This window comes from Tursiops truncatus, chromosome X, assembly GCF_011762595.2.
Source record: "Tursiops truncatus isolate mTurTru1 chromosome X, mTurTru1.mat.Y, whole genome shotgun sequence".
Classification (NCBI taxonomy): domain Eukaryota; kingdom Metazoa; phylum Chordata; class Mammalia; order Artiodactyla; family Delphinidae; genus Tursiops; species Tursiops truncatus.
The window spans coordinates 67069700-67094229 of NC_047055.1; the positions used below are offsets into that span (position 1 = coordinate 67069700).

General features: G+C 38.4%; 1 protein-coding gene across 6 annotated transcripts in view; it reads left to right on the forward strand.

The window, feature by feature from the left end:
* ABCB7 (ATP binding cassette subfamily B member 7) overlaps positions 1–24530 on the forward strand; it is a 139732-nt gene that overhangs the window by 86425 nt on the left and 28777 nt on the right. For 5 of the 6 annotated variants that reach the window (XM_019932160.3, XM_019932163.3, XM_019932162.3 and 2 more), the window contains 8 exons: positions 3858–3990; positions 4856–5124; positions 5675–5763; positions 5856–5943; positions 6819–6993; positions 7899–8056; positions 8618–8781; positions 8941–9070. In XM_019932160.3, coding sequence (XP_019787719.1) covers positions 3858–3990; positions 4856–5124; positions 5675–5763; positions 5856–5943; positions 6819–6993; positions 7899–8056; positions 8618–8781; positions 8941–9070 — 1206 coding nt within the window. The remainder of the gene's footprint in view (positions 1–3857; positions 3991–4855; positions 5125–5674; positions 5764–5855; positions 5944–6818; positions 6994–7898; positions 8057–8617; positions 8782–8940; positions 9071–24530) is intronic. The other variant, XM_019932164.3, reaches the window with a different exon arrangement.

Genomic DNA, 24530 nt, shown 5'->3' on the forward strand with positions numbered 1-24530 from the left:
CCCATGTTGGGTGCATAAATATTTACAATTGTTATATCTTCTTCTTGGATCGATCCCTTGATCATTATGTAGTGTCCTTCTTTGTCTCTTGTAATAGTCTTTATTTTAAAGTCTGTTTTGTCTGATACGAGAATTGCTACTCCAGCTTTCTTTAGATTTCCATTTGCATGGAATATCTTTCTCCATCCCCTCACTTTCAGTCTGTATGTGTCCCTAGGTCTGAAGTGGGTCTTTTTTAGACATCATATGTATGTGTCTTGTTTCTGTATCCATTCAGCCAGTTTGTGTCTTTTGTGGGAGCATTTAATCCATTTACATTTAAGCTAATTATTGATATGTATGTTCCTATTCCCATTTTCTTAACTGTTTTAGGTTTGTTATTGTAGGTCTTTTCCTTCTCTTGTGTTTCTTGCCTAGAGAAATTCCTTGAGCATTTGTTTTAAAGCTGGTTCGGTGGTGGTGAACTCTCTCAGCTTTTGCTTGTCTGTAAAGGTTTTAATTTCTCCATCAAATCTGAATGAGATCCTTGCTGGGTAGAGTAATCCTGGTTGTAGGTTTTTCTCCTTCATCACTTTAAATATGTCCTGCCAGTCCCTTCTGGCTTGCAGAGTTTCTGCTGAAAGATCAGCTGTTAAGCTTATGGGGATTCCCTTATGTGTTATTTGTTGTTTTTCCCTTGCTGCTTTTAATATGATTTCTTTGTATTTAATTTTTGTTAGTTTGATAAATATGTGTCTTGGCATGTTTCTCCTTGGATTTATCCTATATGGGGCTCTCTGTGCTTCCTGGACTTGATTAGCTATTTCCTTTCCCATATAGGGAAGTTTTCAACTATAATCTCTTCAAATATTTTCTCAGTCCCTTTCTTTTGCTCTTCTTCTGCTGGGACCACTGTAATTTGAATGTTGGTGCATTTAATGTTGTCCCAGAGGTCTCTGAGACTGTCCTCAGTTCTTTTCATTGTTTTTTCTTTATTCTGCCCTGCAGTAGTTATTTCCACTATTTTATCTTCCAGGTCACTTATCTGTTCTTCTGCTTCAGTTATTCTGCTGTTGATCCCTTCTAGAGTATTTTTAATTTCATTTATTGTGTTGTTCATCGTTGCTTGCTTCCTCTTTAGTTCTTCTACGTCCTTGTTAAATGTTTCTTGCATTTTCTGTATTCTATTTCCAAGATTTTGGATCATCTCTACTATCATTATTCAGAATTCTTTTTCAGGTAGACTGCCTATTTCCTCTTCATTTGTTATGTCTGGTGGGTTTTTACCTTGCTTCTGCATCTGCTGTGTGTTTTTCTGTCTTCTCATTTTGCTTATCTTACTGTGTTTGGGGTCTCCTTTTTGCAGGCTGCATGTTCATAGTTCCCATTGTTTTTGGTGTCTGTCGCCAGTGGCTAAGGTTGGTTCAGTGGGTTGTGTAGGTTTCCTGGTGGAGAGGACTAGTGTCTGTGTTCTGGTGGATGAGGCTGGATCTTGTCTTTCTGGTCGGCACGTCCACGTCTGTTGGTGTGTTTTGGGGTGTCTGTGCCGTTATTATGATTTTAGGCAGCCTCTCTGCTAATGGGTGGGGTTGTGTTCCTGTTTTGCTAGTTGTTTGGCATAGGGTGTCCAGCACTGTAGCTTGCTGGTCGTTGAGTGAAGCTGGGTCTTGGTATTGAGATGGAGATCTCTGGGAGATTTTCGCCATTTGATATTACGTGGAGCTGGGAGGTCTCTTGTGGAGCAGTGTCCTGAAGTTGGCTTTCCCACCTTAGAGGCACAGCACTGACTCCTCACTGGAGCACCAAGAGCCTTTCATCCACACGGCTCAGAATAAAAGGGAGAAAAAATAGAAAGAGGATAAAATAAAATAAAGTAAGATAAAAGAAAATTAAAATAAAAAATAATTATTAGGGAAAATAAGATTTTTTAAGTAAAAAATAAAATATAATGGACGGACAAACCCTAAGACAAATGGTGAAAGCAAAGCTATGCAGACAGAATCTCACACAGAAGCATACACATACACCCTCACAAAAAGCGGAAAAGGGAAAGAAAGAATCTATCTTGCTCCCAAAGTCCACCTCCTCATTTTGGGATGATTCCTTGTCTATTCAGGTATTCCGCAGATTCAGGGTACATCAAGTTGATTGTGGAGGAATAATCCGCTGTTCCTGAGGTTGTTGGGAGGATTTCCCTTTCTCTTCTTTGTTTGCACAGCTCCTGGGTTTCACCTTTGGATTTGGCCCCACCTCTGCGTGTAGGTCGCCTGAGGGCGTCTGTTCTTTGCTCGGACAGGACGGGGTTAAAGGAGCAGCTGATTCGGGGGCTCTGGCTCACTCAGGCCTAGGGGAGGGTGGGGTTTGGATGTGGGGCAAGCCTGTGGTGGCAGAGGCCAGCGTGACGTTGCACCAGCCTGAGGCACACCATGTGTTCTGCCAGGGAAGTTGTCCCTGGATCACGGGACCCTGGCAGTGGCGGGCTGCACAGGCTCCCGGGAGGGGAGGTGTGGAGAGTGACCTGTGCCTGCACACAGGCTTCTTGGTGGTGGCAGCAACAACCTTAGCGTCTCATGCCCGTCTCTAGAGTCTGCGCTGAAAGCCGCGGCTTGCGCCAGTCTCTGGAGCTCCTTTAAGCAGTGCTCTTAATCCCCTCTCCTCCCGCACCAGGAAACAAAGAGGGCAGAAAAAGTCTCTTGCCTCTTGGGCAGGTCCAGACTTTTCCCCCCGGACTCCCTCCCGGCTAGCCGTGGTGCACTAACCCCTTCAGGCTGTGTTCACGCCACCAGTCCTCTCCCTGCGCTCTGAACGAAGCCCGAGCCTCAGCTCTCAGCCCCCGCCTGCCCCGGTGGGTGAGCAGACAAGCTTCTCGGGCTGGTGAGTGCTGGTCGGCATCGATCCTCTGTATGGGAATCTCTCCGCTTTGCCCTCTGCACCCCTGTTGCTGCGCTCTCCACCGTGGCTCCAAAGCTTTCCCCCTCCGCCACCTGCACTCTCCACCAGTGAAGGGACTTCCTAGTGTGTGGAAACATTTCCTCCTTCTCACCTCCCTCCTGCTGGTGCAGGTCCCATCCCTATTCTTTTGTCTCTGTTTATTCTTTTTCCTTTTGCCCTACCCAGGTACATGGGGAATTTCTTGCCTTTTGGGAGGTCTGAGGTCTTCTGCCAGTGTTCAGTGGGTGTTTTATAGGAGCAGTTCCATGTGTAGATGTATTTCTTATGTATCTGTGGGGAGGAAGGTGATCTCCACGTCTTAGTCTTCCGCCATCTTCCTCAACCTCCTGGGTTTTCTTTTGTATGGTGTTGGAGCAAAGGGATTTTTTTCTGGGGCAAATAGATCTATCAGTGTTGGGTTTTTTTTCCCCCTGAATGGTGAATCAGCTACAGATACTTGTAATTTATCTGCTTTTGAGATCCTTTTTTGCTGTATAATTTCAGTTTTACCATTATTTTGGTGAATAAATAATTTTACATATATTTATTGAATACCTGCTATATACAAAGCATTGTACTTATATACACAAATAACTACAGTATAAGGCAGTTTGCTGTAAGTGTTATGAGCTCTGTAGGATTTTAGATAATGGAGAAAGCATTTTTGAGTGGATGATCAGGGGCGATTTCATGGAGGCAGGAGCATTTGACTAATGCACATAGCTTATAAATGAATATTAACATGGCAGTCAGTGTGAGTTAGGAATCCTGAAATGACAGCTCTCCCACTGCCAAAGATTTTATCTTTATAAACTGGGAAAATCATTCCAATACTAGTAAGTGGTTAATATCTAAACATTCCCATAAATACTAATTTAAGGTAAATATTTGTACTTTTATGAATACATAATTTGCATATGATTGATAATTGCTGCTTTTGTTTTTAGGCTATGAATATTGTGGTTCCCTTCATGTTTAAATATGCTGTAGACAGCCTCAACCAGATGTCGGGAAACATGCTGAACCTGAGTGATGCACCAAATACAGTTGCAACCATGGCAACGGCAGTTCTCATTGGCTGTATGTTGGTTCTTTAATCTGTCTACAGGTGTTGACTTTCTTCAAGAGGGTTTCATCATATTTGAGCATATGACCTTTTCACCACAAACACAACTTAGCATTTTGGATGTTTGTTTTATGTGAGATTTTTTGTTTGATGTGTGGTTTTTAAAAAATTCTTTGTATGATATACTTTCCAAAAATTCTGTAATAAAAGTCTCATTTTCTAAGTTCTAGAAAACAATAACATGAAGTAAGACATTAAATTCATAACAACCGCTTCTAATAGTTAGGCTCCTTATAAGGTATTTTTTTAGTAAGGCTAGTTATTTTCTTGCTGTTGTTGTTAGCCGTTGAATAGGAAATTGCTACATAATGATATACCTGTATTAATGTGTTATTAAATTATATTCAATAGCCATGACACAAATCTACAATTTGTAAAGAACAGAATATAGTGCTTTGTGTCCCCATGCAGTAGAAAGGATACTTTATGAAACTCAGACCTGAGTTGGGGCATGCTTAGTCAAAGCACTTGGATTTTTCAGGATCTCGATTTTATCATTTGTTATTTGGGGGAATTGAATTAGATCACAAAACCTCAACAGATACTGTACATTTATCCACAATAAGGCCTTATGGGCTGCTGTTACTTGGAAAAATCTTTCAACATTTGGAATCTTATGGGGAAAAATAACAATGAAAAGTTTTCATGGTGGTGGAAAGATTGATACTCAGTAGGCTAGATATTTTCTAGGTTTCTTTTAGTGTAAGTATTCTGTGATATAGTCATTCATTGTACAAACATTTTCTGAGCCCTTGACGTTTTTATACTCCAACGATTCTAATATTTTTACACCCCACTTTTTCTTGATTGTATTGCTAGATGGTGTATCAAGAGCTGGAGCTGCCTTTTTTAATGAAGTTCGAAATGCAGTATTTGGCAAGGTAGCACAAAATTCAATCCGAAGAATAGCCAAAAATGTCTTTCTCCATCTTCACAACCTGGATCTCGCTTTCCACCTGAACAGACAGACAGGAGCTTTGTCAAAGGCTATTGACAGAGGGACAAGGGGTATCAGTTTTGTCCTGAGTGCTTTAGTGTTTAATCTTCTTCCCATCATGTTTGAGGTGACCCTTGTCAGTGGTGTTTTGGTAAGTAAAACATTTTTCATGACAAGCTTTTATCTTACATTCTTGTTAGTAGCTATTTAGTACTTGAAGCTTTTGTACTATTGCATGCTTATGATTTGAAAGCAAAATCCCATGGTGCCAGAAGGGTTATACAGTTTGTTTAATTATTTTTCCACAAGCTTCAAGGGACTGTGTCCAAAGTCTTGATCATGTTATTATTGTAAAGAGCTGTTCAGTTCTACACATAGGTCAGTCATTTAGCTAGTGGTTGCAGTTTTTTTGTTAACAGACATTATGGTATATGGCTTTGGACTGGTATGCTCAGATTATCTAGGTTTCTTTCTATTCACCATTTGTAGCATTTTAGGCAATTTCATATTTTGTAATTAAAAGTATGCATATAACTTAAAGTTGATTTTCTAAGGTATTTGTTTCCTCACTCAGTTTTTCATATATACAACTTTATACCAACATATTTTTTAATTAAAATCTTTGTGATTTGCTAATGTATATTATAAACTATTTGGCAAGAGCAATGACTGTTTCTCATTTCTTCTTTTGCCTTCTCCAGTATTATAGATGTGGTGCCCAGTTTGCACTGGTGACCCTTGGGACACTTGGTGCATACACAGCATTCACAGTTGCTGTCACACGGTGGAGGTAAGGTATCCCCCAGAGGTCAGTCAAGGTTCAGAAATTAGTTATGCTTCTGTAGCAAACATTCCATGCCTATGCAAATCTTTGTCTTACAGAACTAGATTTAGAATAGAGATGAACAAAGCAGATAATGATGCAGGTAACGCTGCCATAGACTCGCTGCTGAATTATGAAACTGTGAAGGTAATATGTTTAATTTTACTTTCCTCTTCCTTTCACACCACACTAAGGTTTGTTCTGCCATTTAATTGAATAGGTGCTGTAAGTTAGAGCTACAGATTAGTATAGGATCTCTAGGTATGATGAAATAATTGTACTTTATTGTTTTTCTTTTGTTTAGAAATTGCCCTTTCTACCACATTTTTTGTGTGGCACCATCGGAATTTTACCTTCTGAATTAATTTATAAGTAGTGACAGTATGGTTAGCATCTTGATTCAGAATGCACACTAAGTTCTTGACTCTATCCCTCATACTGCCTAGCATAGTGTTTTTCACTAATTCATTTCATAATTCATTCATAATTCATTTCACTACTTCATTTATCTGTTCATTTTTCCATTTAACAAATATTACTGAATGCCTCTTGTGTGCAAAGCGCTATGCTAAGTCCTGTAATGGGGGAGGGTGGTAAAAACAATGATTACTGTTTGATCCTTGCCTCCCCAGAATTTGCTAAGCACTGGGAGAGTTAAAGTAAAGTATGCAAGTGGCTACATGAGAAAGGTGTAATGTGGTGGGGGCAATGAGAATTGTCAATTCAGAGTCCCAGAGGATCAAGGCAAGGCTTTGTGAAGGAAGTGCCATTGACAGCTTTTTTAGATCTGGGTTTAAATTAACTAGGCATTCAGTAAATGTTTGGGGGATGAATTTTATGGACTTTTCAAATACTGTCCATTGTGGAAAACTGCAGGAGTACCATAGTCCAATATATGGAAAGTCAGTTTTTAAAATGGTGTATGCAGTACAAAATTGTATCCATGAAAAGGTTTCTAATCACTTAAGAGATTAAATTCCAATTATAGTTGTATGTAGTTACTATTTTTATGTATTTTGTAGTATTTTAATAATGAAAATTATGAAGCACAAAGATATGATGGATTTTTGAAGACATATGAGACTGCTTCATTGAAAAGTACCTCTACTCTGGCTATGCTGAACTTTGGTCAAAGTGCTATTTTCAGTGTTGGTTTAACAGCCATAATGGTGCTCGCCAGTCAGGGAATTGTGGCAGGTAATGGATATGTGGTTTTCACATTAGTCTATGTTTTACTTAACCTTTATAAAGATTAGTGAAATAAATGTGTATATTAGTCTCATAAAGCATATTCAATAAGGTGCTATAACATCCTTGGAGTACTTTCATTTTTGTATCAGAATATGTTTTCTTGATTACATGATGATGTTTTTTTTACTTTCCTTTGTTTAACACTACAAGTTTAGCACTGGTTCTCTCATTGATTGGGATTACTGTTTGTGGGGCTACAACCTGATTCTTTTCAGAGTAACTTTCTTTTTAGCATCTGATATTTCTAATTTCTCTTGTAGACCTGGAAAGAAATGTAATTAATTTAGTATTTAGTCCAAAGGACTAAAATGCAGGCAGTCATATAAAAATTACTAGTAACCTTTTAATTTTTCTATTAGTTGTTCATTGCAAAACATTGCAAAAGTAAATAATATCTGTGCCTCTTTTCTGTAACCTGCTTGCTTAGTTAGGATTTATTCGTTCACTGAGACCTTAATACATGGTTTATCAATTCCCAATCATGATATCCATTTGCTCCAATTTTTTAATTTATACTTTAAAAAACTTCTATTTTACATTACAAGGAACTTTCTTAGGAAGAAAGGAGAGATTTTCAGCCTTCCGTTTCTTTCCTCACTTAAGCCATTCTCTTTTACTTATATATTATGTGTCGTGTATGGGTGGGCTTTTGCCATTCCAGTTAGCATATATCTAGTTCCCTATTTTCCTATATCATGGATTAAAATGCTTTGGAATTTGAGTAGGCCTAAGAGTTGCTGATTATGTACATTTTGAACTGTATTCCACAGTAGTAAACTGTAAACTTTTCTATCTTAAACTGGAAAGTTCATAACATCTAAATTTTTTTTTTCTACCAACTGCATATTAAGGTACCCTTACTGTTGGAGATTTAGTAATGGTGAATGGACTGCTTTTTCAGCTTTCATTGCCCCTTAACTTTCTGGGAACTGTATACAGAGAAACTAGACAAGCACTTATAGATATGAACACCTTGTTTACTCTACTCAAGGTAGACACCCGAATTAAAGTAAGTAACCTATTTAGTACCTTTTTAAAAGCATATAAGCATCATCTCATTAATGGTATTATTCCGGGGGAATATTTTTACATTACCATATTAGCAAACTAATTTCTCTTTTGCAGGAATTGGGACTATCATGTGTATTAAAAGGCTGTTACAGCTTTTACTTCTGTGTTTAGAAACCTTACAGTATTAGCAAAAAATATTATACCTAGAAGCTAAATTTTGTTAACTTCTATATTTGTACTTGCACCTGATTTACTTTTGCTAATAATGATATAAAATGTGATTGCCTCTCCTCACATTGTCAACCTCCTTTCTCCCCTGCCCACCATCCCTCTTTACCCCCAAAACAAATTTATCAGAAATCAAAGCATTCGGGATTTTTACCCTTAACAGTGAAGAGTGAAAAAACATTTTTAAAAGCATGCTTAGAAGTGGTCTAACTCCACTTATAAACCTCCTCCTTTCCCTTTATTTTCCTTTTTCTCTCTGTGAATTAGAAAATTGCATAGCTGTACTCTAGGAGGTGTGTAAAGTGGCTTTTTCTTTTCTCTTCCCTGCTAGGACAAAGCGATGGCATCTCCCCTTCAGATCACACCACAGACAGCTACGGTGGCCTTTGATAATGTGCATTTTGAATACATTGAGGGACAGAAAGTCCTTAGTGGAATATCTTTTGAAGTTCCTGCAGGAAAGAAAGTGGCCATTGTAGGAGGTAGTGGGTCAGGGTAGGTAATTTAGTTCTTTATAAAATTCTGCATTGTTGATTGCTGACTCCCATTGTAATATTTTTTTATGTGTCATAATAAAATGATGACTGTGGTTTAAAATAGGGGCTCCCTAATGCCAGTTGGAGCTACATAACCTTTCATTGTCTCCTATTTCAGGAAAAGCACAATAGTGAGGCTGTTGTTTCGCTTCTATGAGCCTCAAAAGGGTAACATTTACCTTGCTGGTCAAAATATACAAGATGTGAGCCTGGAAAGCCTTCGGAGGGCAGTGGGAGTGGTACCTCAGGTATTTAAAAAAAGAAAAAACTTATTTGGGGGAAGGTATATTGGGTTGGTGGATCTTTTACAAGAATCATTTGAATCCAGAGAGTCAGTATATGCTAATTAAGTTGGAAGTGTTAGGCCCTACAGGCCATATTCTGTTACCAAAAAGACAAAAAAACATGAATTCAAAAATCTTCATGATGGGAAGATTTTTTTAAGCCTTAGGAAGATAGCATAACATAGAGGAAAGAGCCCAGACCGGAGTCAAATAGAACAGAATTGTAAGCCCAGCTCTAACCCATATACATTGTATGGCCTTGGGCCTGAGTTTCCTCATCTGTAAAATAAGGATACCGTTTTCTTGTAGGACAGAATTATTATGGAGTAGAGATAATATGTGTAAAGTACCAAGTACAATGTCCATCACATAATTGTTCAGTAAATGAAAACTATTATTTTAATTTTGAGCAGTTTTTGGCAGAGTAAATTTATAAAAATTACAAAGCAGTCTGGCTGCCAACTTCAAGTTGCTATGCCTTGTTCCCACAGTACCAAGCACAGTGCCCGACCCATAGTGAGCATTTAACAAGTATTTGCTGAGTGACTTCAGGGGGAAACATAAGTTCAGAGTAAGATCTGAGAAGGTAAGAAGGAGGTAGCCTTACAGGATGTGAGTTTTTCTTATACTGAAAGCCAATAGAGAGACCTGGGAGTTAGTTGCAGCCTAGAATCAGAACCAAATCCCTGGGAGAACTGTAAGAAAAGGATCAGACAGTTCCTTTTATGTAGCTTGTAAAAGGTCATCAAGTGATCTAACACATGCCACTCTGCCCTGTCCTCTCTTTCACTGAGAATCCCAAATTTAGTGTTCATGAGTCACTTAGGGAGATTATTGAAATTCCAACTCTCTTTCACACACCTTGGTTCTGGTTTAGGAGGGCAGTGGGGGCCCCAGAAACCTGCATTTTTGAATATGCCTTCTAGGTGATTTAGGTGATTCATAGACTATATGTTGAAAAACACTGACCTAAACCATATATGAAGTGAACTGAATTCTGGGCTGTTCCTGCTTAGGGCTCAGTGTCCTCATCCATTCTCTTGGGCTGTATAATAATTACCCCCATCGTTTTGAAAAAGAAAATGTTTTATTCACTAAGGAAAAATATACATGGTCAATAAATGAAAGAAAAGATACTCATCCTCATTAGAAGTCTTAGTAATTAAATCAACAATGGGATACCATTTATCACCTATTAAACTGCTGAGGATTTTAAAACTCATAGTATTTAGTTTGGGCAAGGCTGTGTGAAATGGCTAGTCTGTTTTGCTGGAGGAAGCATACAACTTTCCTGATGAACAAATTGGCAGTATGTAGCAAGAGTCTGAAAAATATTTATACCCTTTATTACAGTAATTCTGCCTCTAGGAAGTTTTAGTAAGGAAATAAACAGGGAAGTGAACAGATTTTTCTATGCTAAACAGTTCATTATAGTGTTATTTATACCAGCACAAGTTGGAAACACTATAAAATCCAGTGTTAAGTAGATGGTTAAATTATCAGCATAGGATCAAATGTCATACAGTCATTTTTAAATATCATGTTTGTAAAGAGTATTGAGTGTCATAGATAAATGCTCAGATACAAAGTTTGTTGAAAAAGAAGTTACCAAACAAAATGTAATATCTCAGTTTTATAATACTAAATGAATACATTATAACAGAAAAAATATTGGAGAAAATACAGCAACATGTTAATAGTAGTTATTGCTGGATGGTGGGATTATGGATTATTTACTTAATTTTTGTTTTACCTTATATTTTCTATTTCCCTTTTTTTAATATCTTTATTGGAGTATAATTGCTTTACAAGGGTGTGTTACTTTCTGCTGTATCAAAAAGTGAATCAGCTACACATATACATATATCACCATATTTCCTTCCTCTGCGTCTCTCTCGCACCCTCCCTATCCCACCACTCTAGGTGGACACAAACCACTGAGCATATCTCCCTGTGCTATGTGGCTGCTTCCCACTAGCTAGCTATTTTACGGTTGGTAGTGTATATATGTCCATGCCACTGTCTCACTTCGTCCCAGCTTACGCTTCCCCCTCCCTGTGTCCTCAAGTCCATTCTCAATGTCTGCATCTTTATTCCTGTCCTGTACCTAGGTTCTTCACAACCTTTTTTTTCTTTTAGATTCCATATATATGTGTTAGCATATGGTATTTGTTTTTCTCTTTCTGACATATTTCACTCTGTATGAACACACTCTAGGTCCATTCACCTCACTACAAATAACTCAATTTCGTTTCCTTTTATGGCTGAGTAATATTCCATTGTATATATGTGCCACATTTCTATGTCCATTCAACATAAGACACTTATGTTGCTTCCATCTCCTGGCTATTATAAATAGAGCTGCAATGAATATTGTGTTCCATGACTCTTTTTGAATTATGGTTTTCTCAGGGTATATGCCCAATAGGGGGATTGCTGGCTCGTATGGTAGTTCTATTTTTAGTTTCTTAAGGAACCTCCTTACTGTTTTCCATAGTGGCTGTATCAATTTACATTCCCACCAACAGTGCAAGAAGGTTCCCTTTTCTCCACACCCTCTCCAGCATTAATTGTTTGTAGATTTTTTGATGATGGCCATTCTGACTGGTGTGAGGTGATACCTAATTGTAGTTCTGATTTGCATTTCTCTATTGATTAGTGATGTTGAGCATCCTTTCATATGTTTGTTGGCAATCTGTATATCTTCTTTGGAGAGATGTCTGTTTAGGTATTCTGCCCATTTTTGGGTTGGGTTGTTTATTTATTTTATTTTTTTGATATTGATGTGCATGAGCAGCTTGTATATTCTGGAGATTAATCCTTTGTCCCTTGGTTCATTTGCTAATATTTCTCCCATTCTGAGGGTTTTCTTTTTCATCTTGTTTATGGTTTGCTTTACTGTGCAAAAGCTTTTAAGTTTCATTAGGTCCCATTTGTTTATTTTTGTTTTTAATTCCCTTTCTCTAGGAAGGGGGTCAAAAAGGGTCGTGCTGTGATTTATGTCAAGAGTGTTCTGCCTATGTTTTCCTCTAAGAGTTTTATACTATCTGGCCTTACATTTAGGTCTTTATCCATTTTGAGTTTATCTTTGTGTGCGGTGTTAGGGAGTGTTCTAATTTCATTCTTTTACATGTAGCTGTCCAATTTTCATAGCTCCACTTATTGACAAGACTGTCTTTTCTACATTGTATATTCTTGCCTCCTTTATCAAAGATAAGGTGACCATATGTGTGAGGGTTTATCTCTGAGCTTTCTATCCTGTTCCATTGATCTATATTTCTGGTTTTGTGCCAGTACCATTCTGTCTTGATTACTGTAGCTTCGTAGTATAGTCTGAAGTCAGGGAACCTGATTCATCCACCTACATTTTTCTTCCTCAAGATGGCTTTGGCTATACGGGGTCTTTTGTGTTTCCATGCAAATTGTGAAATTTTTTGATCTAGTTCTGTGAAAAATGCCATTGGTATACAGATTGCATTGAATCTCTAGATTGCTTTTGGTAGTATAGTCATTTTCACAATAATGATTCTTCCAATCCAAGAACATGGTATATCTCTCCATCTATTTGTATCATCTTTAATTTCTTTCATCAGTGTCTTACAGTTTCCTGCATACAGGTCTTTTGTCTCATTACATAGGTTTATTCCTAGGAATTTTATTTGTTTTGTTGCAATGGTAAATGAGAGTGCTTCCTTAATTTCTCTTTCCGATTTTTCATAATTAGTGTATAGGAATGCTAGAGATTTCTGTGCATTAATTTTGTATCCTGCTACTTTACCAAATTTGTTGATTAGCTCTGGTAGTTTTCTGCTAGCATCTTTAGGATTCTCTGTGTATAGTCTGCAAGTAGTGACAGTTTTACTTTTTTTCCGATTTGGATTCCTTTTCTTTCTTTTTCTTGTCTGATTGCTGTGCCTAAGACTTCCAAACATATGTTGAATAATAGTGGTGAGAATGGGGAACCCTGTCTTGTTTCTGTTCTTAGTGGAAATGGTTTCTGTTTTTCACCATTGCGAACAATGTTATCTGTGGGTTTGTCATATATGGGCTTTCTTATGTTTAGGTACATTCCTTCTCTGCCTGCTTTCTGGAGGATTTTTATCATAAATGGTTATTGAACTTTGTAGAAAGCTTTTTCTGCATCTATTGAGATGATTATATGGTTTTTCTCCTTCAGTTTGTTAATATGGTATATCACGTTGATGGATTTGCGTATATTGAAGAATCCTTGCATTCCTGAGATAAATCCCACTTGATTGTGGTGTATGATCCTTTTAATGTGCTGTTGGACTCTATTTGCTAGTATTTTGTTGAGGATTTTTGCATCTATGTTCATCAGTGATATTGTCCTGTAGTTTTCCTTTTTTGTGACATCTTTATCTGGTTTTGGTATCAGGGTATTCGCGACCTCGTAGAATGAGTTTGGGAGTGTTCGTCCCTCTGCTGTATTTTGGAAAACTCTGAGAAGTATAGGTGTTAGCTCTTCTCTAAATGTTTGGTAGAATTCACCTGTGAAGCCATCTGGTCCTGGGCTTTTGTTTGTTAGAAGGTTTTTAATCACAGTTTCAACTTAGTGCTTGTGATTGGTCTGTGTATATTTTCTGTTCCTTCCTGGCTCAGTTTCGGAAAGTTGTGCTTTTCTAGGAATTTGTCCATTTCTTCCAGGTTGTCCATTTTATTGGCATATACTTGATTGTATTAGTCTCTCATGATCCTTTGTGTTTCTGCAGTGTCAGTAGTTACTTCTCCTTTTTCATTTCTAATTCTATTGATTTGAGTCTTCTCCTTTTTTTCTTGATGAATCTGGCTAATGGCTTATCAATTTTGTTTATCTTCTGAAAGAACCAGTTTTTAGTTTTATTGATCTTTGCTATTGTTTCCTTCATTTCTGATCTGATCTTTATGATTTCTTTCCTTCTGCTAACTTTGAGGGGTTTTTGTTCTTCTTTCTTTAATTGCTTTAGGTGTAAGGTTAGGTTGTTGATTTGAGATGTTTCTTGTTTCTTGAGGTAGGATTGTGTTGCTATAAACTTCCCTCTTAGAACTGCTTTTGCTGAATCCCATAGGTTTTGGGTTGTAAAGTTTTCATTGCCATTTGTTTCTAGGTATCTTTTGATTTCCTCTTTGTCTTCTTTAGTGATCTCTTGGTTATTTAGTAGTGTATTGTTTAGGCTCCATGTGTTTGTACTTTTTACCTATTTTTCCTGTAATTGATATCTAGTTCCATAGTGTTATGGTCAGAAAAGATACTTGATACCTTTTCAGTTGTCCTTCATTTACCAAGGCTTGATTTGTGACCCCAGATATGATCTATCCTGGAGAATGTTCCATAAACACTTGAGAAGAAAGTGTATTGTGTTGTTCTTGGATGGAATATCCTACAAATATCAATTAAGTCCATTTGTTTAATGTGTCATTTAAACTTGTGTTTCCTTATTTATTTTCATTTTGGTTGATCTGTCCCTTAGTGGAAGTGTGGTGTTGAAGTCCACTACTATTATTGTGTTACTACTGATCTCCCCTTTTATGGCTGTTAGCATTTGCCTTATGTATTGAGGTGCTCCTATGTTGGGTGCATAGGTATTTGCAATTGTTATATTGACTTCTTGGATTGATGCCTTGATCATTAGGTAGTGTCCTTCTTTGTCTCTTGTAATAGTCTTTATTTTAAAGTCTATTTTGAGAAGACCTTCAGGATGGTGGAAGAGTAAGACGTGGAGATTACCTTACTCCCCACAGGTACATAAGAAATAAATCTACATGTGGAACAACTACTACAGAACACCTTCTGAATGCTGTCAGAAGACTTCACACCTCCCAAAAGGTAAGAAACTCCCCGAGCACCTGGGTAGGGCAAAAGGCAAAAGAAAAAACAGAGACAAAAGAATAGGGACGGGACCTGCACCAGTGGGAGAGAGTTGTGAAGGAGTAAAAGCTTCCACACACTATAAAGCCCCTTCACTGGCGGAAATGGGGGTAGGCCGGGGGGAAGCTTCGGAGCCACGGAGGAGAGCATAGCCACAGGCGTGGAGAGGGCAAAGCAGAGAGATTCCTGCACAGAGGCTCAGTGCTGACCAGCACTCACCAGCCCAAGAGGTTTGTCTGCTCATCCACCAGGTCTGGTGGGGGCTGGAATCTGAGGCTTGGGCTTCGGAGGTCAAATCTCAGGGAGAGGACAGGGGTCGGCTGTGTGAACACAGTCTGAAGGAGACTAGTTCACCACAGCTAGCTTGGAGGGAGTCGGGCAATAGTCTGGAACTGCCAAAGAGGCAGAAAACTTTTCCTTGCCTTTTTGTTTTGCGGTACGCGAGGAGAAGGGATTAAGAGCACTGCCTAAATGAGCTCCAGAGATGGGTGCAAGCTGAGGCTCTCAGCATGGACCCCAGAGACAGGCATGGGATGCTAAGGCTGCTGCTGCAGTCACCGAGTAGCCTGTGTGCATGCACAGGTTACTGTCCACACCTCCCTTCCCGGGAGCCTGTGCAGCCCGCCACTGCCAGAGTCCTGTGATCCAGGGACAACTTTCCCGGGAGAACACACGGCACGCCTCAGCCTGTTGCAATGTCATGCTGGCCTCTGCCGCTGCAGGCTCGCCCCACGTTCGGTACCGCTCTCTCCCCCCAGCCTGAGTGAGCCAGAGCCCCATAAACAGCTGCTACTTTGACCCCGTACTGTCTGAGTGAAGAACAGACGCCCTCAGGCGACCTACACGTAAAGGCAGGGGCAAATCCAAAGCTGAACCCCAGTAGCTGTGCGAACAAAGAAGAGAAAGGGAGGCTCCCAGCAGCCTCAGGAGCAGTGGATTAACTCTCCACAGTCAACTTGACGTACCCTGCATCTGTGGAATACCTGAATAGACAACAAATCATTCCAAATTGTGGTAGTGGACGTTGGGAGCAACGATATATATATTTTTTCATTTTTCTCTTTTTGTGAGTGTTTTTGTGTATGCTTCTCTGTGTAATTTTGTCTCTATAACTGCTTTTACCATTTGTCCTAGCGTTCTGTCTGCCCGTTTTCTTTTTTCTTTTTTAAGTATAGTTTTTAATTTTTCTTATTATTGGTGGATTTGCTTTTTGTTTTGGTTGCTGTCCTGTGCCTTTCTTTGTTTCCTTTTTGAATTACTTTTTAATTTTTTGACTTATTTATTTATTTTTTTTGTGGTACGCAGGCCTCTCACTGTTGTGGCCTCTCCCGTTGAGGAGCACAGGCTCCAGACACGCAGGCTCAGCGGCCATGGCTCATGGGCCTAGCCGCTCCACAGCATGTGGCATCTTCCCGGACCGGGGCATGAACCTGTGTCCCCTGCATCGGCAGGCCGACTCTCAACCACTGCGCCACAAGGAAGGCCCCTAATTTTTTTATTTTTAATAACTATTTTGTATTTTAATAACTTTATTTTATTATTTCTTTTTCTTTCTTTCATTTTTTCTCCTTTTTATTCTGAGCTGTGTGGATGCCAGGATCTTGGTGCTCCAGTAAGGTGTCCGGCCTGTGCCTCTGAGGTGGGAGAGCCGAGTTCAGGACATTGGTCCACCAGGGACCTCCCAGCTCCACATAATATCAAACAACGAAAGCTCTCCCAGAGATCTCCATCTCAGCGCCAGTACCCAGCTACACTCAATGACCAGCAAGCTACATGCTGGATGCACTATGCCAAACAACTAGCAAGACAGGAACACAAGCCCACCCATTAACAGAGGTGCTGCATTAAATCATAATAAGGTCACAGACACCCCAAAACACACCACCAGATGCAGACCTCCCCACCAGAAAGACAAAATACAGCCTCATCCACCAGAACACAGGCACTAGTCCCCTCCACCAGGAAGCCTACACAATCCACTGAACCAACCTTAGCCACTAGGGGCAGATAGCAGAAAAACTGGGCACTACAGACTTGTAGCCTGCAAAAAGGAGACCCCAAACATAGTAAGTTAAGCAAAATGAGAAGACAAGCAAACGCACAGCAGATGTGAAGGAGTGAGGTAAAAACCCACCAGACCTAACAAATGAAGAGGAAATAGGCAGTCTACCTGAAAAAGAATTCAGAGTAATGATAGTAAAGATGATCCAAAATCTTGGAAATAGAATGGAGAAAGTACCAGAACATTTAAAAAGGACCTAGAAGAACTAAAGAGCAAACAATGATGAACAGCATAATAAATAAAATAAAAAATTCTCTAGAAGGAATCAATAGCAGGATAACTAAGGCAGAAGAACGGATAAGTGACCTGGAAGATAAAATAATGGAACTAACTACTGCAGAAGAAAATAAAGATAAAGAATGAAAGGAATTGAGGACAGTCTCAGAGACCTCTTGGACAACATTAAATGCACTAACATTCGAATTATAGGGGTCCTAGAAGAAGAAGAGAAAAAGAAAGGGAGTGAGAAAATATTTGAAGAGATTATAGTTGAAAACTTCCCTAATATGGGAAAGGAAATAGTTAATCAAGTCCAGGAAGTGCAGAGAGTACCATACAGGATAAATCCAAGGAGAAACACCAAGACACATATTAATCAAACTATCAAAAATTAAATACAAAGAAAAAATATTAAAAGCAGCAAGGGATTAGCAATATATAACATACAAGGGAATCTTATATAGGTTAACAACTGATGTTTCAGCAAAAAGTCTGCAAGCCAGAAGGGAGTGGCGGGACATATTTAAAGTCATGAAAGCGAAAAACCTACACCCAAGATTACTCTATCCAGGAAGAATCTCATTCAGATTCGACAGAGAAATTAAAACCTTTACAAGCAAGCAAAAGCTAAGAGAATTCAGGGCTTCCCTTGTGGCGCAGTGGTTGAGAGTCTCGTGCCGATGCAGGGGACACGGGTTCATGTCCCAGTCTGGGAAGATCCCACATGCCGCAGAGCGGCTAGTCCCGTAAGCCATGGCCGCTGAGCCTGCGCGTCCAGAGCCTGTGCTCTGCAACGGGAGAGGCCACAACAGTGAGAGGTCCGTGTACCGCAAAAAAAAAAAAAAAAAAAAGCTAAGAGAATTCACCACCACCAAACCAGCTTTACGACAAATGCTAAAGGAACTTCTCTAGGCAGGAAACACGAGAAGGAAAAGATCTACAATAACAAACCCGAAACAGTTAAGAAAATGGTAATAGGAACATACATATCGATAATTACCTTAAATGTAAGTGGATTAAATGCTCGAACCAACACACATAGACTGGCTGAATGGATACCAAAACAAGACCCATACATATGCTGTATACAAAAGGCCCACTTCAGACATAGGGACACCTAACAGACTGAAAGTGAGGACATGGAAAAAGATGTTCCATGCAAATGGAAATCAAAAAAAAGCTGGAGTAGCAATTCTCATATCAGACAAAAGAGGCTTTAAGATAAACACTATTACAAGAGACAAAGAAGGACCCTACATAATGATCAAGGGATCAATCCAAGAAGAAGATATAACAATTGTAAATATTTATGCACCCAACATAGGAGCACCTCAATACAGAAGGCAAATGCTAACAGCCATAAAAGGGGAAATCAACAGTAACACACTCATAGTAGGGGACTTTAACACCACAGTATCACCAATGGAGAGATCATCCAAAATGAAAATATATAAGGAAACACAAGCTTTAAATGACACATTAAACAACATGGACTTAATTGATATTTATAGGACATTCCATCCATAAAAAACACAATACACTTTCTTCTCAAGTGCTCATGGAAGAGTCTCCAGGATAGATCATATATTGGGTGACAAATCAAGCCTTGGTAATTTCAGATATTTGAAATCATATCAAGTGTCTTTTCCAACCACAGTTCTATGAGACTATATATCAATTACAGGAAAAAATCTATAAAACATACAAACACATGGAGGCTAAGCAACATACCACTTAATAACCAAGAAATCACTGAAGAAATCAAACAGGAAATCAAAAAATACCTAGAATCAAATGACAATGAAAACACAGTGACCCAAAATCTGTGGGATACAGCAAAAGCACTTCTAAGAGAGAAGTTTATAGCAATGCAGTACTACCTAAGAAACAAGAAACATCTGAAATAAACAACCTAACCTTACACATAAAGCAATTAGAGAAAGAAAAACAAAATAACCCGAAGGTAACAGAAGGAAGGAAATCATAAAGATCATATCAGAAATAAATGAAAAAGAAATGAAGAAAACAGTATCAAAGATCAATAAAACAGAAAGCTCTTTCTTTGAGAAGATAAACAAATTGATAAACCATTAACCAGACTGATCAAGAAAAAAGGGGGAAGACTCAAATCAATAGAATTAGACATGAAAAAGAAGTAACCTCTGACACTGCAGAAACACAAAGGATCATGGGAAATGACTACAAGCAACTATATGCCAATAAATTGGACAACCTGGAAGAAATGGACAAATGCTTAGAAAAGCACAACCTTCCTATACTGAACCAGGAGGGAATAGAAAATATACACAGACCAATCACAAGCACTGAAATTGAAGCTGTGATTTAAAAATCTTACAACAAACGAAAGTCCAGGACCAGATGGCTTCACAGGCGAATTGTATCAAACATTTAGAGAAGAGCTAACAGCTCTCCTTCTCTAACTGTTCCAAAATATAGCAGAGGGAGGAACACTCCGAAACTCATTCTGTGAGGCCACCCCTGATACCAGAACCAGACAAGGATGTCACAAAGAAAGAAAACTATAGGCCAATATCACTGATGAACATAGATGGAAAAATCCTCAGCAAAATACTAGGAACATAATCCAACAGCACATTAAAAGGATCATACACCATGATCAAGTGGGATATATCCCAGGAATGCAAGGATTATTCAATATACGCAAATCAATCAGTGTGATACATCATATTAATAAAGTGAAGAATAAAAACCATATGATCATGTCAATAGATGCAGAAAAAGCTTTTGACAAAATTCAGCACCCATTTATGATAAAAACCCTCCAGAAAGTAGGCATAGGGGGAACTTTTCTCAACTTAATAAAGGCCATATATGACAAACCCACAGGCAACATCGTCCACAATGGTGAAAAACTGAAACCATTTCCACTAAGATCAGGAACAAGACAAGGTTGCCCGACCTCACCACTATTATTGAACATTTTTTGGGAAGTTTTAGCTACAGAAATCAGAGAAGAAAATGAAATACAAGGAATCCAAATCAGAAAAGAAGTAAAGCTGTCACTGTTTGCAGATCACAAGATACTATGCATAGAGAAGCCTAAAGATGCTACCAGAAAACTACTAGTCCTAATCAATGAGTTTGGTAAAGTATCAGGATACAAAATTAATGCATTCCTATACACTAATGATGAAAAATCTGAAAGAGAAATTAAGGAAGCACTGCCATTTATCATTGCAACAAAAAGGATGAAATACCTAGGAATAAACCTACCTAATGAGACAAAAGATCTGTACGCAGAAAATTATAAGACCCTGATGAAAGAAATTAAAGATGATACAAACAGTTGGAGAGATATACCATGTTCTTGGATTGGAAGAATCAACATTGTGAACATGACTGTACTCCCCAAAACAATCTATGTGTTCGAATGCAATCCCAGTCAAAATGCCACTGGCGTTTTTCACAGAACTAGAACAAAAAATTTCACAATTTTTATGGAAACACTAAAGACCCCGAATAGCCAAAACATTCTTGAAAAAGAACAAAAGAGCTGGAGGAATCAGGCTCCCAGACATCAGACTATACTACAAAGCTACAGTAATCAAGACAGTATGGTACTCGCATAGAAACAGAAATATAAATCAGTGGAACAGGATAGAAAGCCCAGAGATAAACCCACGCACATATGGTCACCTTATCTTTGATAAAGGAGGCAAGAATATGCAGTGGAGAAAAAGCCTCTTCAGTAAGTGGTGCTGGGAAAACTGGAGAGCTACATGTAAAAGAATGAAATTATAACACTCCCTAACACCGTACACAAAAATGAACTCAAAATGAATTAAAGACCTAGATGTGAGGCCAGACACTATAAAACTCTTAGAGGAAAGCATAGGCAGAACACTCTATGACATAAATCACAGCAAGATCCTTTTTCACCCACCTCCTAGAGAAATGGACATAAAAACAAAAATAAATGGGACCTAATGAAACTTCAAAGCTTTTGCACAGCAAAGGAAACCATAAATAAGACCAAAAGACAACCCTCAGAATGGGAGAAAATATTTGCAAATGAAGCAACTCACAAAGGATTAATCTCCAAAATTTACAAGTAGCTCATGCAGCTCAATATCAAAAAAACAAACAACCCAATCCAAAAATGGGCAGAAGACCTAAGTAGACATTGCACCATAGAAGATGCACAGATTGCCTACAAATATATGAAAGGATGCTCAACATCACTAATCATTAGCAAAATGTAAATGAAAACTACAATGAGGTATCACCTCACACCAGTCAGAATGGCCATCATGAAAAAATCTACAAACAATTAATGCTGGAGAGGATGTGGAGAAAAGGGAACCCTCTTGTGCTGTTGGTGGGAATGTAAATTGATACAGCCAGTATGGAGAACAGTATGGAGTTTCATTAAAAAACTAAAAATAGAATTACCATATGACCCAGCAATCCCATTACTGGGCACATACCATGAGAAAACCATAATTGCAAAAGAGTCATGTACCACAATGTTTATTCTTGCTCTATTTACAATAGGCAGGACCTGGAAGCAACCCAAGTGTCCATCGACAGATGAATGAATAAAGAAGATGTGGCACATATATACAATGGCATATTACTCAGCCATGAGAAGAAATGAAATTGAGTTATTTTTAGTGAGGTGAATGGTCCTAGAGTCTGCAACACAGTGAAGTAAGTTAGAAAGAGAAAAACAAATATCATATGCTAACACCCGTATATGGAATCGTAAAAAGAAAAAAATGGGTGTGAAGAACATAGGGACAGGATGGGAATAAATATGCAGACCTACTAGAGAATGGACTTGAGGGCACGGGGACAGGGAAGGCTAAGCTCGGAGAAAGTGAGAGAGTGGCATGGATATATATACACTACCAAATTTAAAATTAATAGGTAGTGGAAAGCAGCCACACAGCACAGGGAGAGGGGCTCGGTGCTCTGTGACCACCTAGAGGGGTGGGATAGGGTGGGTGGGAGGGAGGGAGATGCAAAAGGGAAGAGATATGGGGAGATATATATATATATATATATATATATATATATATATATATGCATAGCTGTTTTACTTCATTATAAAGAAGAAACTAACACCATTGTAAAGCAATTATACTCCAATAAAGATATTTTTAAAAAATTAAAATATAAAATCCATTTTGTCTGATATGACAGTTGCTACTCCAGCTTTCTTTTGATTTCCATTTACGTGGAATATCTTTTTCCATCCCCTCACTTTCAGTCTATGTGTCTGTATGTCTGAAGTGGTTCCCTTGTAGACAGCATATATACTGGTCTTGTTTTTGTATTTATTTAGTCAGTCTGTGTCTTTTGGTTGGTGCATCTAATCCATTTACATTTAAGGTAGTTATCGATATATATGTTCCTATTACCATTTTCTTAATTGTTTCGGGTTTGTTTTTGTAGGTCTTTTCCTTCTCTTGTGTTTCCTGCCTGGAGAAGTTCCTTTAGCATTTGTTTTAAAGCTGGTTTGGTGGTTCTGCATTCTCTTAGCTTTTGCTTCTGTGAATGTTGTAATTTCTCCTTCGAATCTGAATGTGATCCTTGCTGGGTAGAGTAATCTTGGTTGTAGGTTTTTCCCTTTCATGACTTTAAATATGTCCCGCCACTCCTTTCTGACTTGCAGAGTTTCTGCTGAAAGATCAGCTACTAACCTTATGGAGATTCCCTTGTGTGTTATTTGTTGTTTTTCCATTGTTGCTTTTAATAGTTTTTCTTTGTATTTAATTTTTGATAGTGTGATTAATATGTGTCTTGGCGTGTTTCTCCTTGGATTTATGCTGTGTGGGACTCTGTGCAATTCCTGGACTTGATTGACTACTTCCTTTCCCATATTTCGGAAGTTTTCAACTGTAATCTCTTCAAATATTTTCTCAGTCCCTATTTTTTTCTCTTCTTCTGGGATCCATATATTTCTAATGTTCGTGCATTCAATGTTGTCCCAGAGGTCTCTGAGACTGTCCTTAATTCTTTTCGTTCTTTTTTCTTTATTCTGCTCTGTGGTAGTTATTTCCACTATTTTATCTTCCAGGTTATTTATCTGTTCTTCTGCCTCAGTTATTCTGCTATTGATTCCTTCTGGAGAATCTTTTATTTCATTTATTGTGTTGTTCACCATTGTTTTTTGCTCTTTAGTTCTTCTAGGTACTTGTTAAACGTTTCTTGTATTTTCTCCATTCTATTTCCAAGTTTTTTGATTATCTTTACCATCATTACTCTGAATTATTTTTCAGATAGAGAGCCTATTTCCTATTCATTTGTTTGGCCTCTTGGGTTTTTACCTTGCTCCTTCATCTGCTGTGTATTTCTCTGTCTTCTCATTTCCTTAACTTACTGTGTTTGGCGTCTCCTTTTTGCAGGCTGCAGGTTTGTAGTTCCCGTTGTTTTTGTTGTCTGCCCCCATTGGTTGGTTCAGTAGGTTGTGTAGGCATCCTGGTGGAAGGAACTGTTGCCTGTGTTCTGGTGGATGAGGCTGTATCTTTCTGGTGGGAAGGACTGCATCCAGTGGTGTGTTTTGGGGGTCTTTAAACTTATTTTGATTTTAGGAAGCCTCTGTGCTAATGGATGGGGTTGTATTCCTGTCTTGCTAGTTGATTGGCCTAGGGTGTCCAGCACTGTAGCTTGCTGCTCGTTGAATGGAGCTGGGTCTTAGAGTTGAGATGGAGATCTCTGTAAGAGCTTTTGCAGTTTGATAGTACGTGGAGCTGGGAGGTCTCTGGTGGACCAATGTCCTGAACTTGGCTCTCCCACCTCAGAGGGTCAGGCCTGACACCCAGCTGGAGCATGAAGACCCTGTCAGCTACACAGCTCAGAAGAAAAGGGAGGGGAAAAAAAGAAACAAAAATAAAATAAACTTATTAAAATAAAAAATTTCATAAAGTATTAAAAATAAAGAAATAAAAAAGTAATAAAAAGAAAGAAGAGAGCAACTAAACCAAAAAACAAATCCACCAGTGATAACAAGTGCTAAAAACTATACTAAAAACAAAACAAAACAAGAAAAACGGACAGGCAGAACCCTAGAACAAATTGTAAAAGGCAAGCTGTCCAGACCAAATCACACAAAGAAGCATACACATACACAGCCATAAAAAGAGAAGAAGGAAATATATATATATATATATATATATATATATATATATATATATATTTAAAAAAGGAAGACAGCAACCGAATCAATAAACTCTACCAATGATAGTAAGCTCTATAAACTAAACTAAGATAAAGATAAAACCAGATAGAAA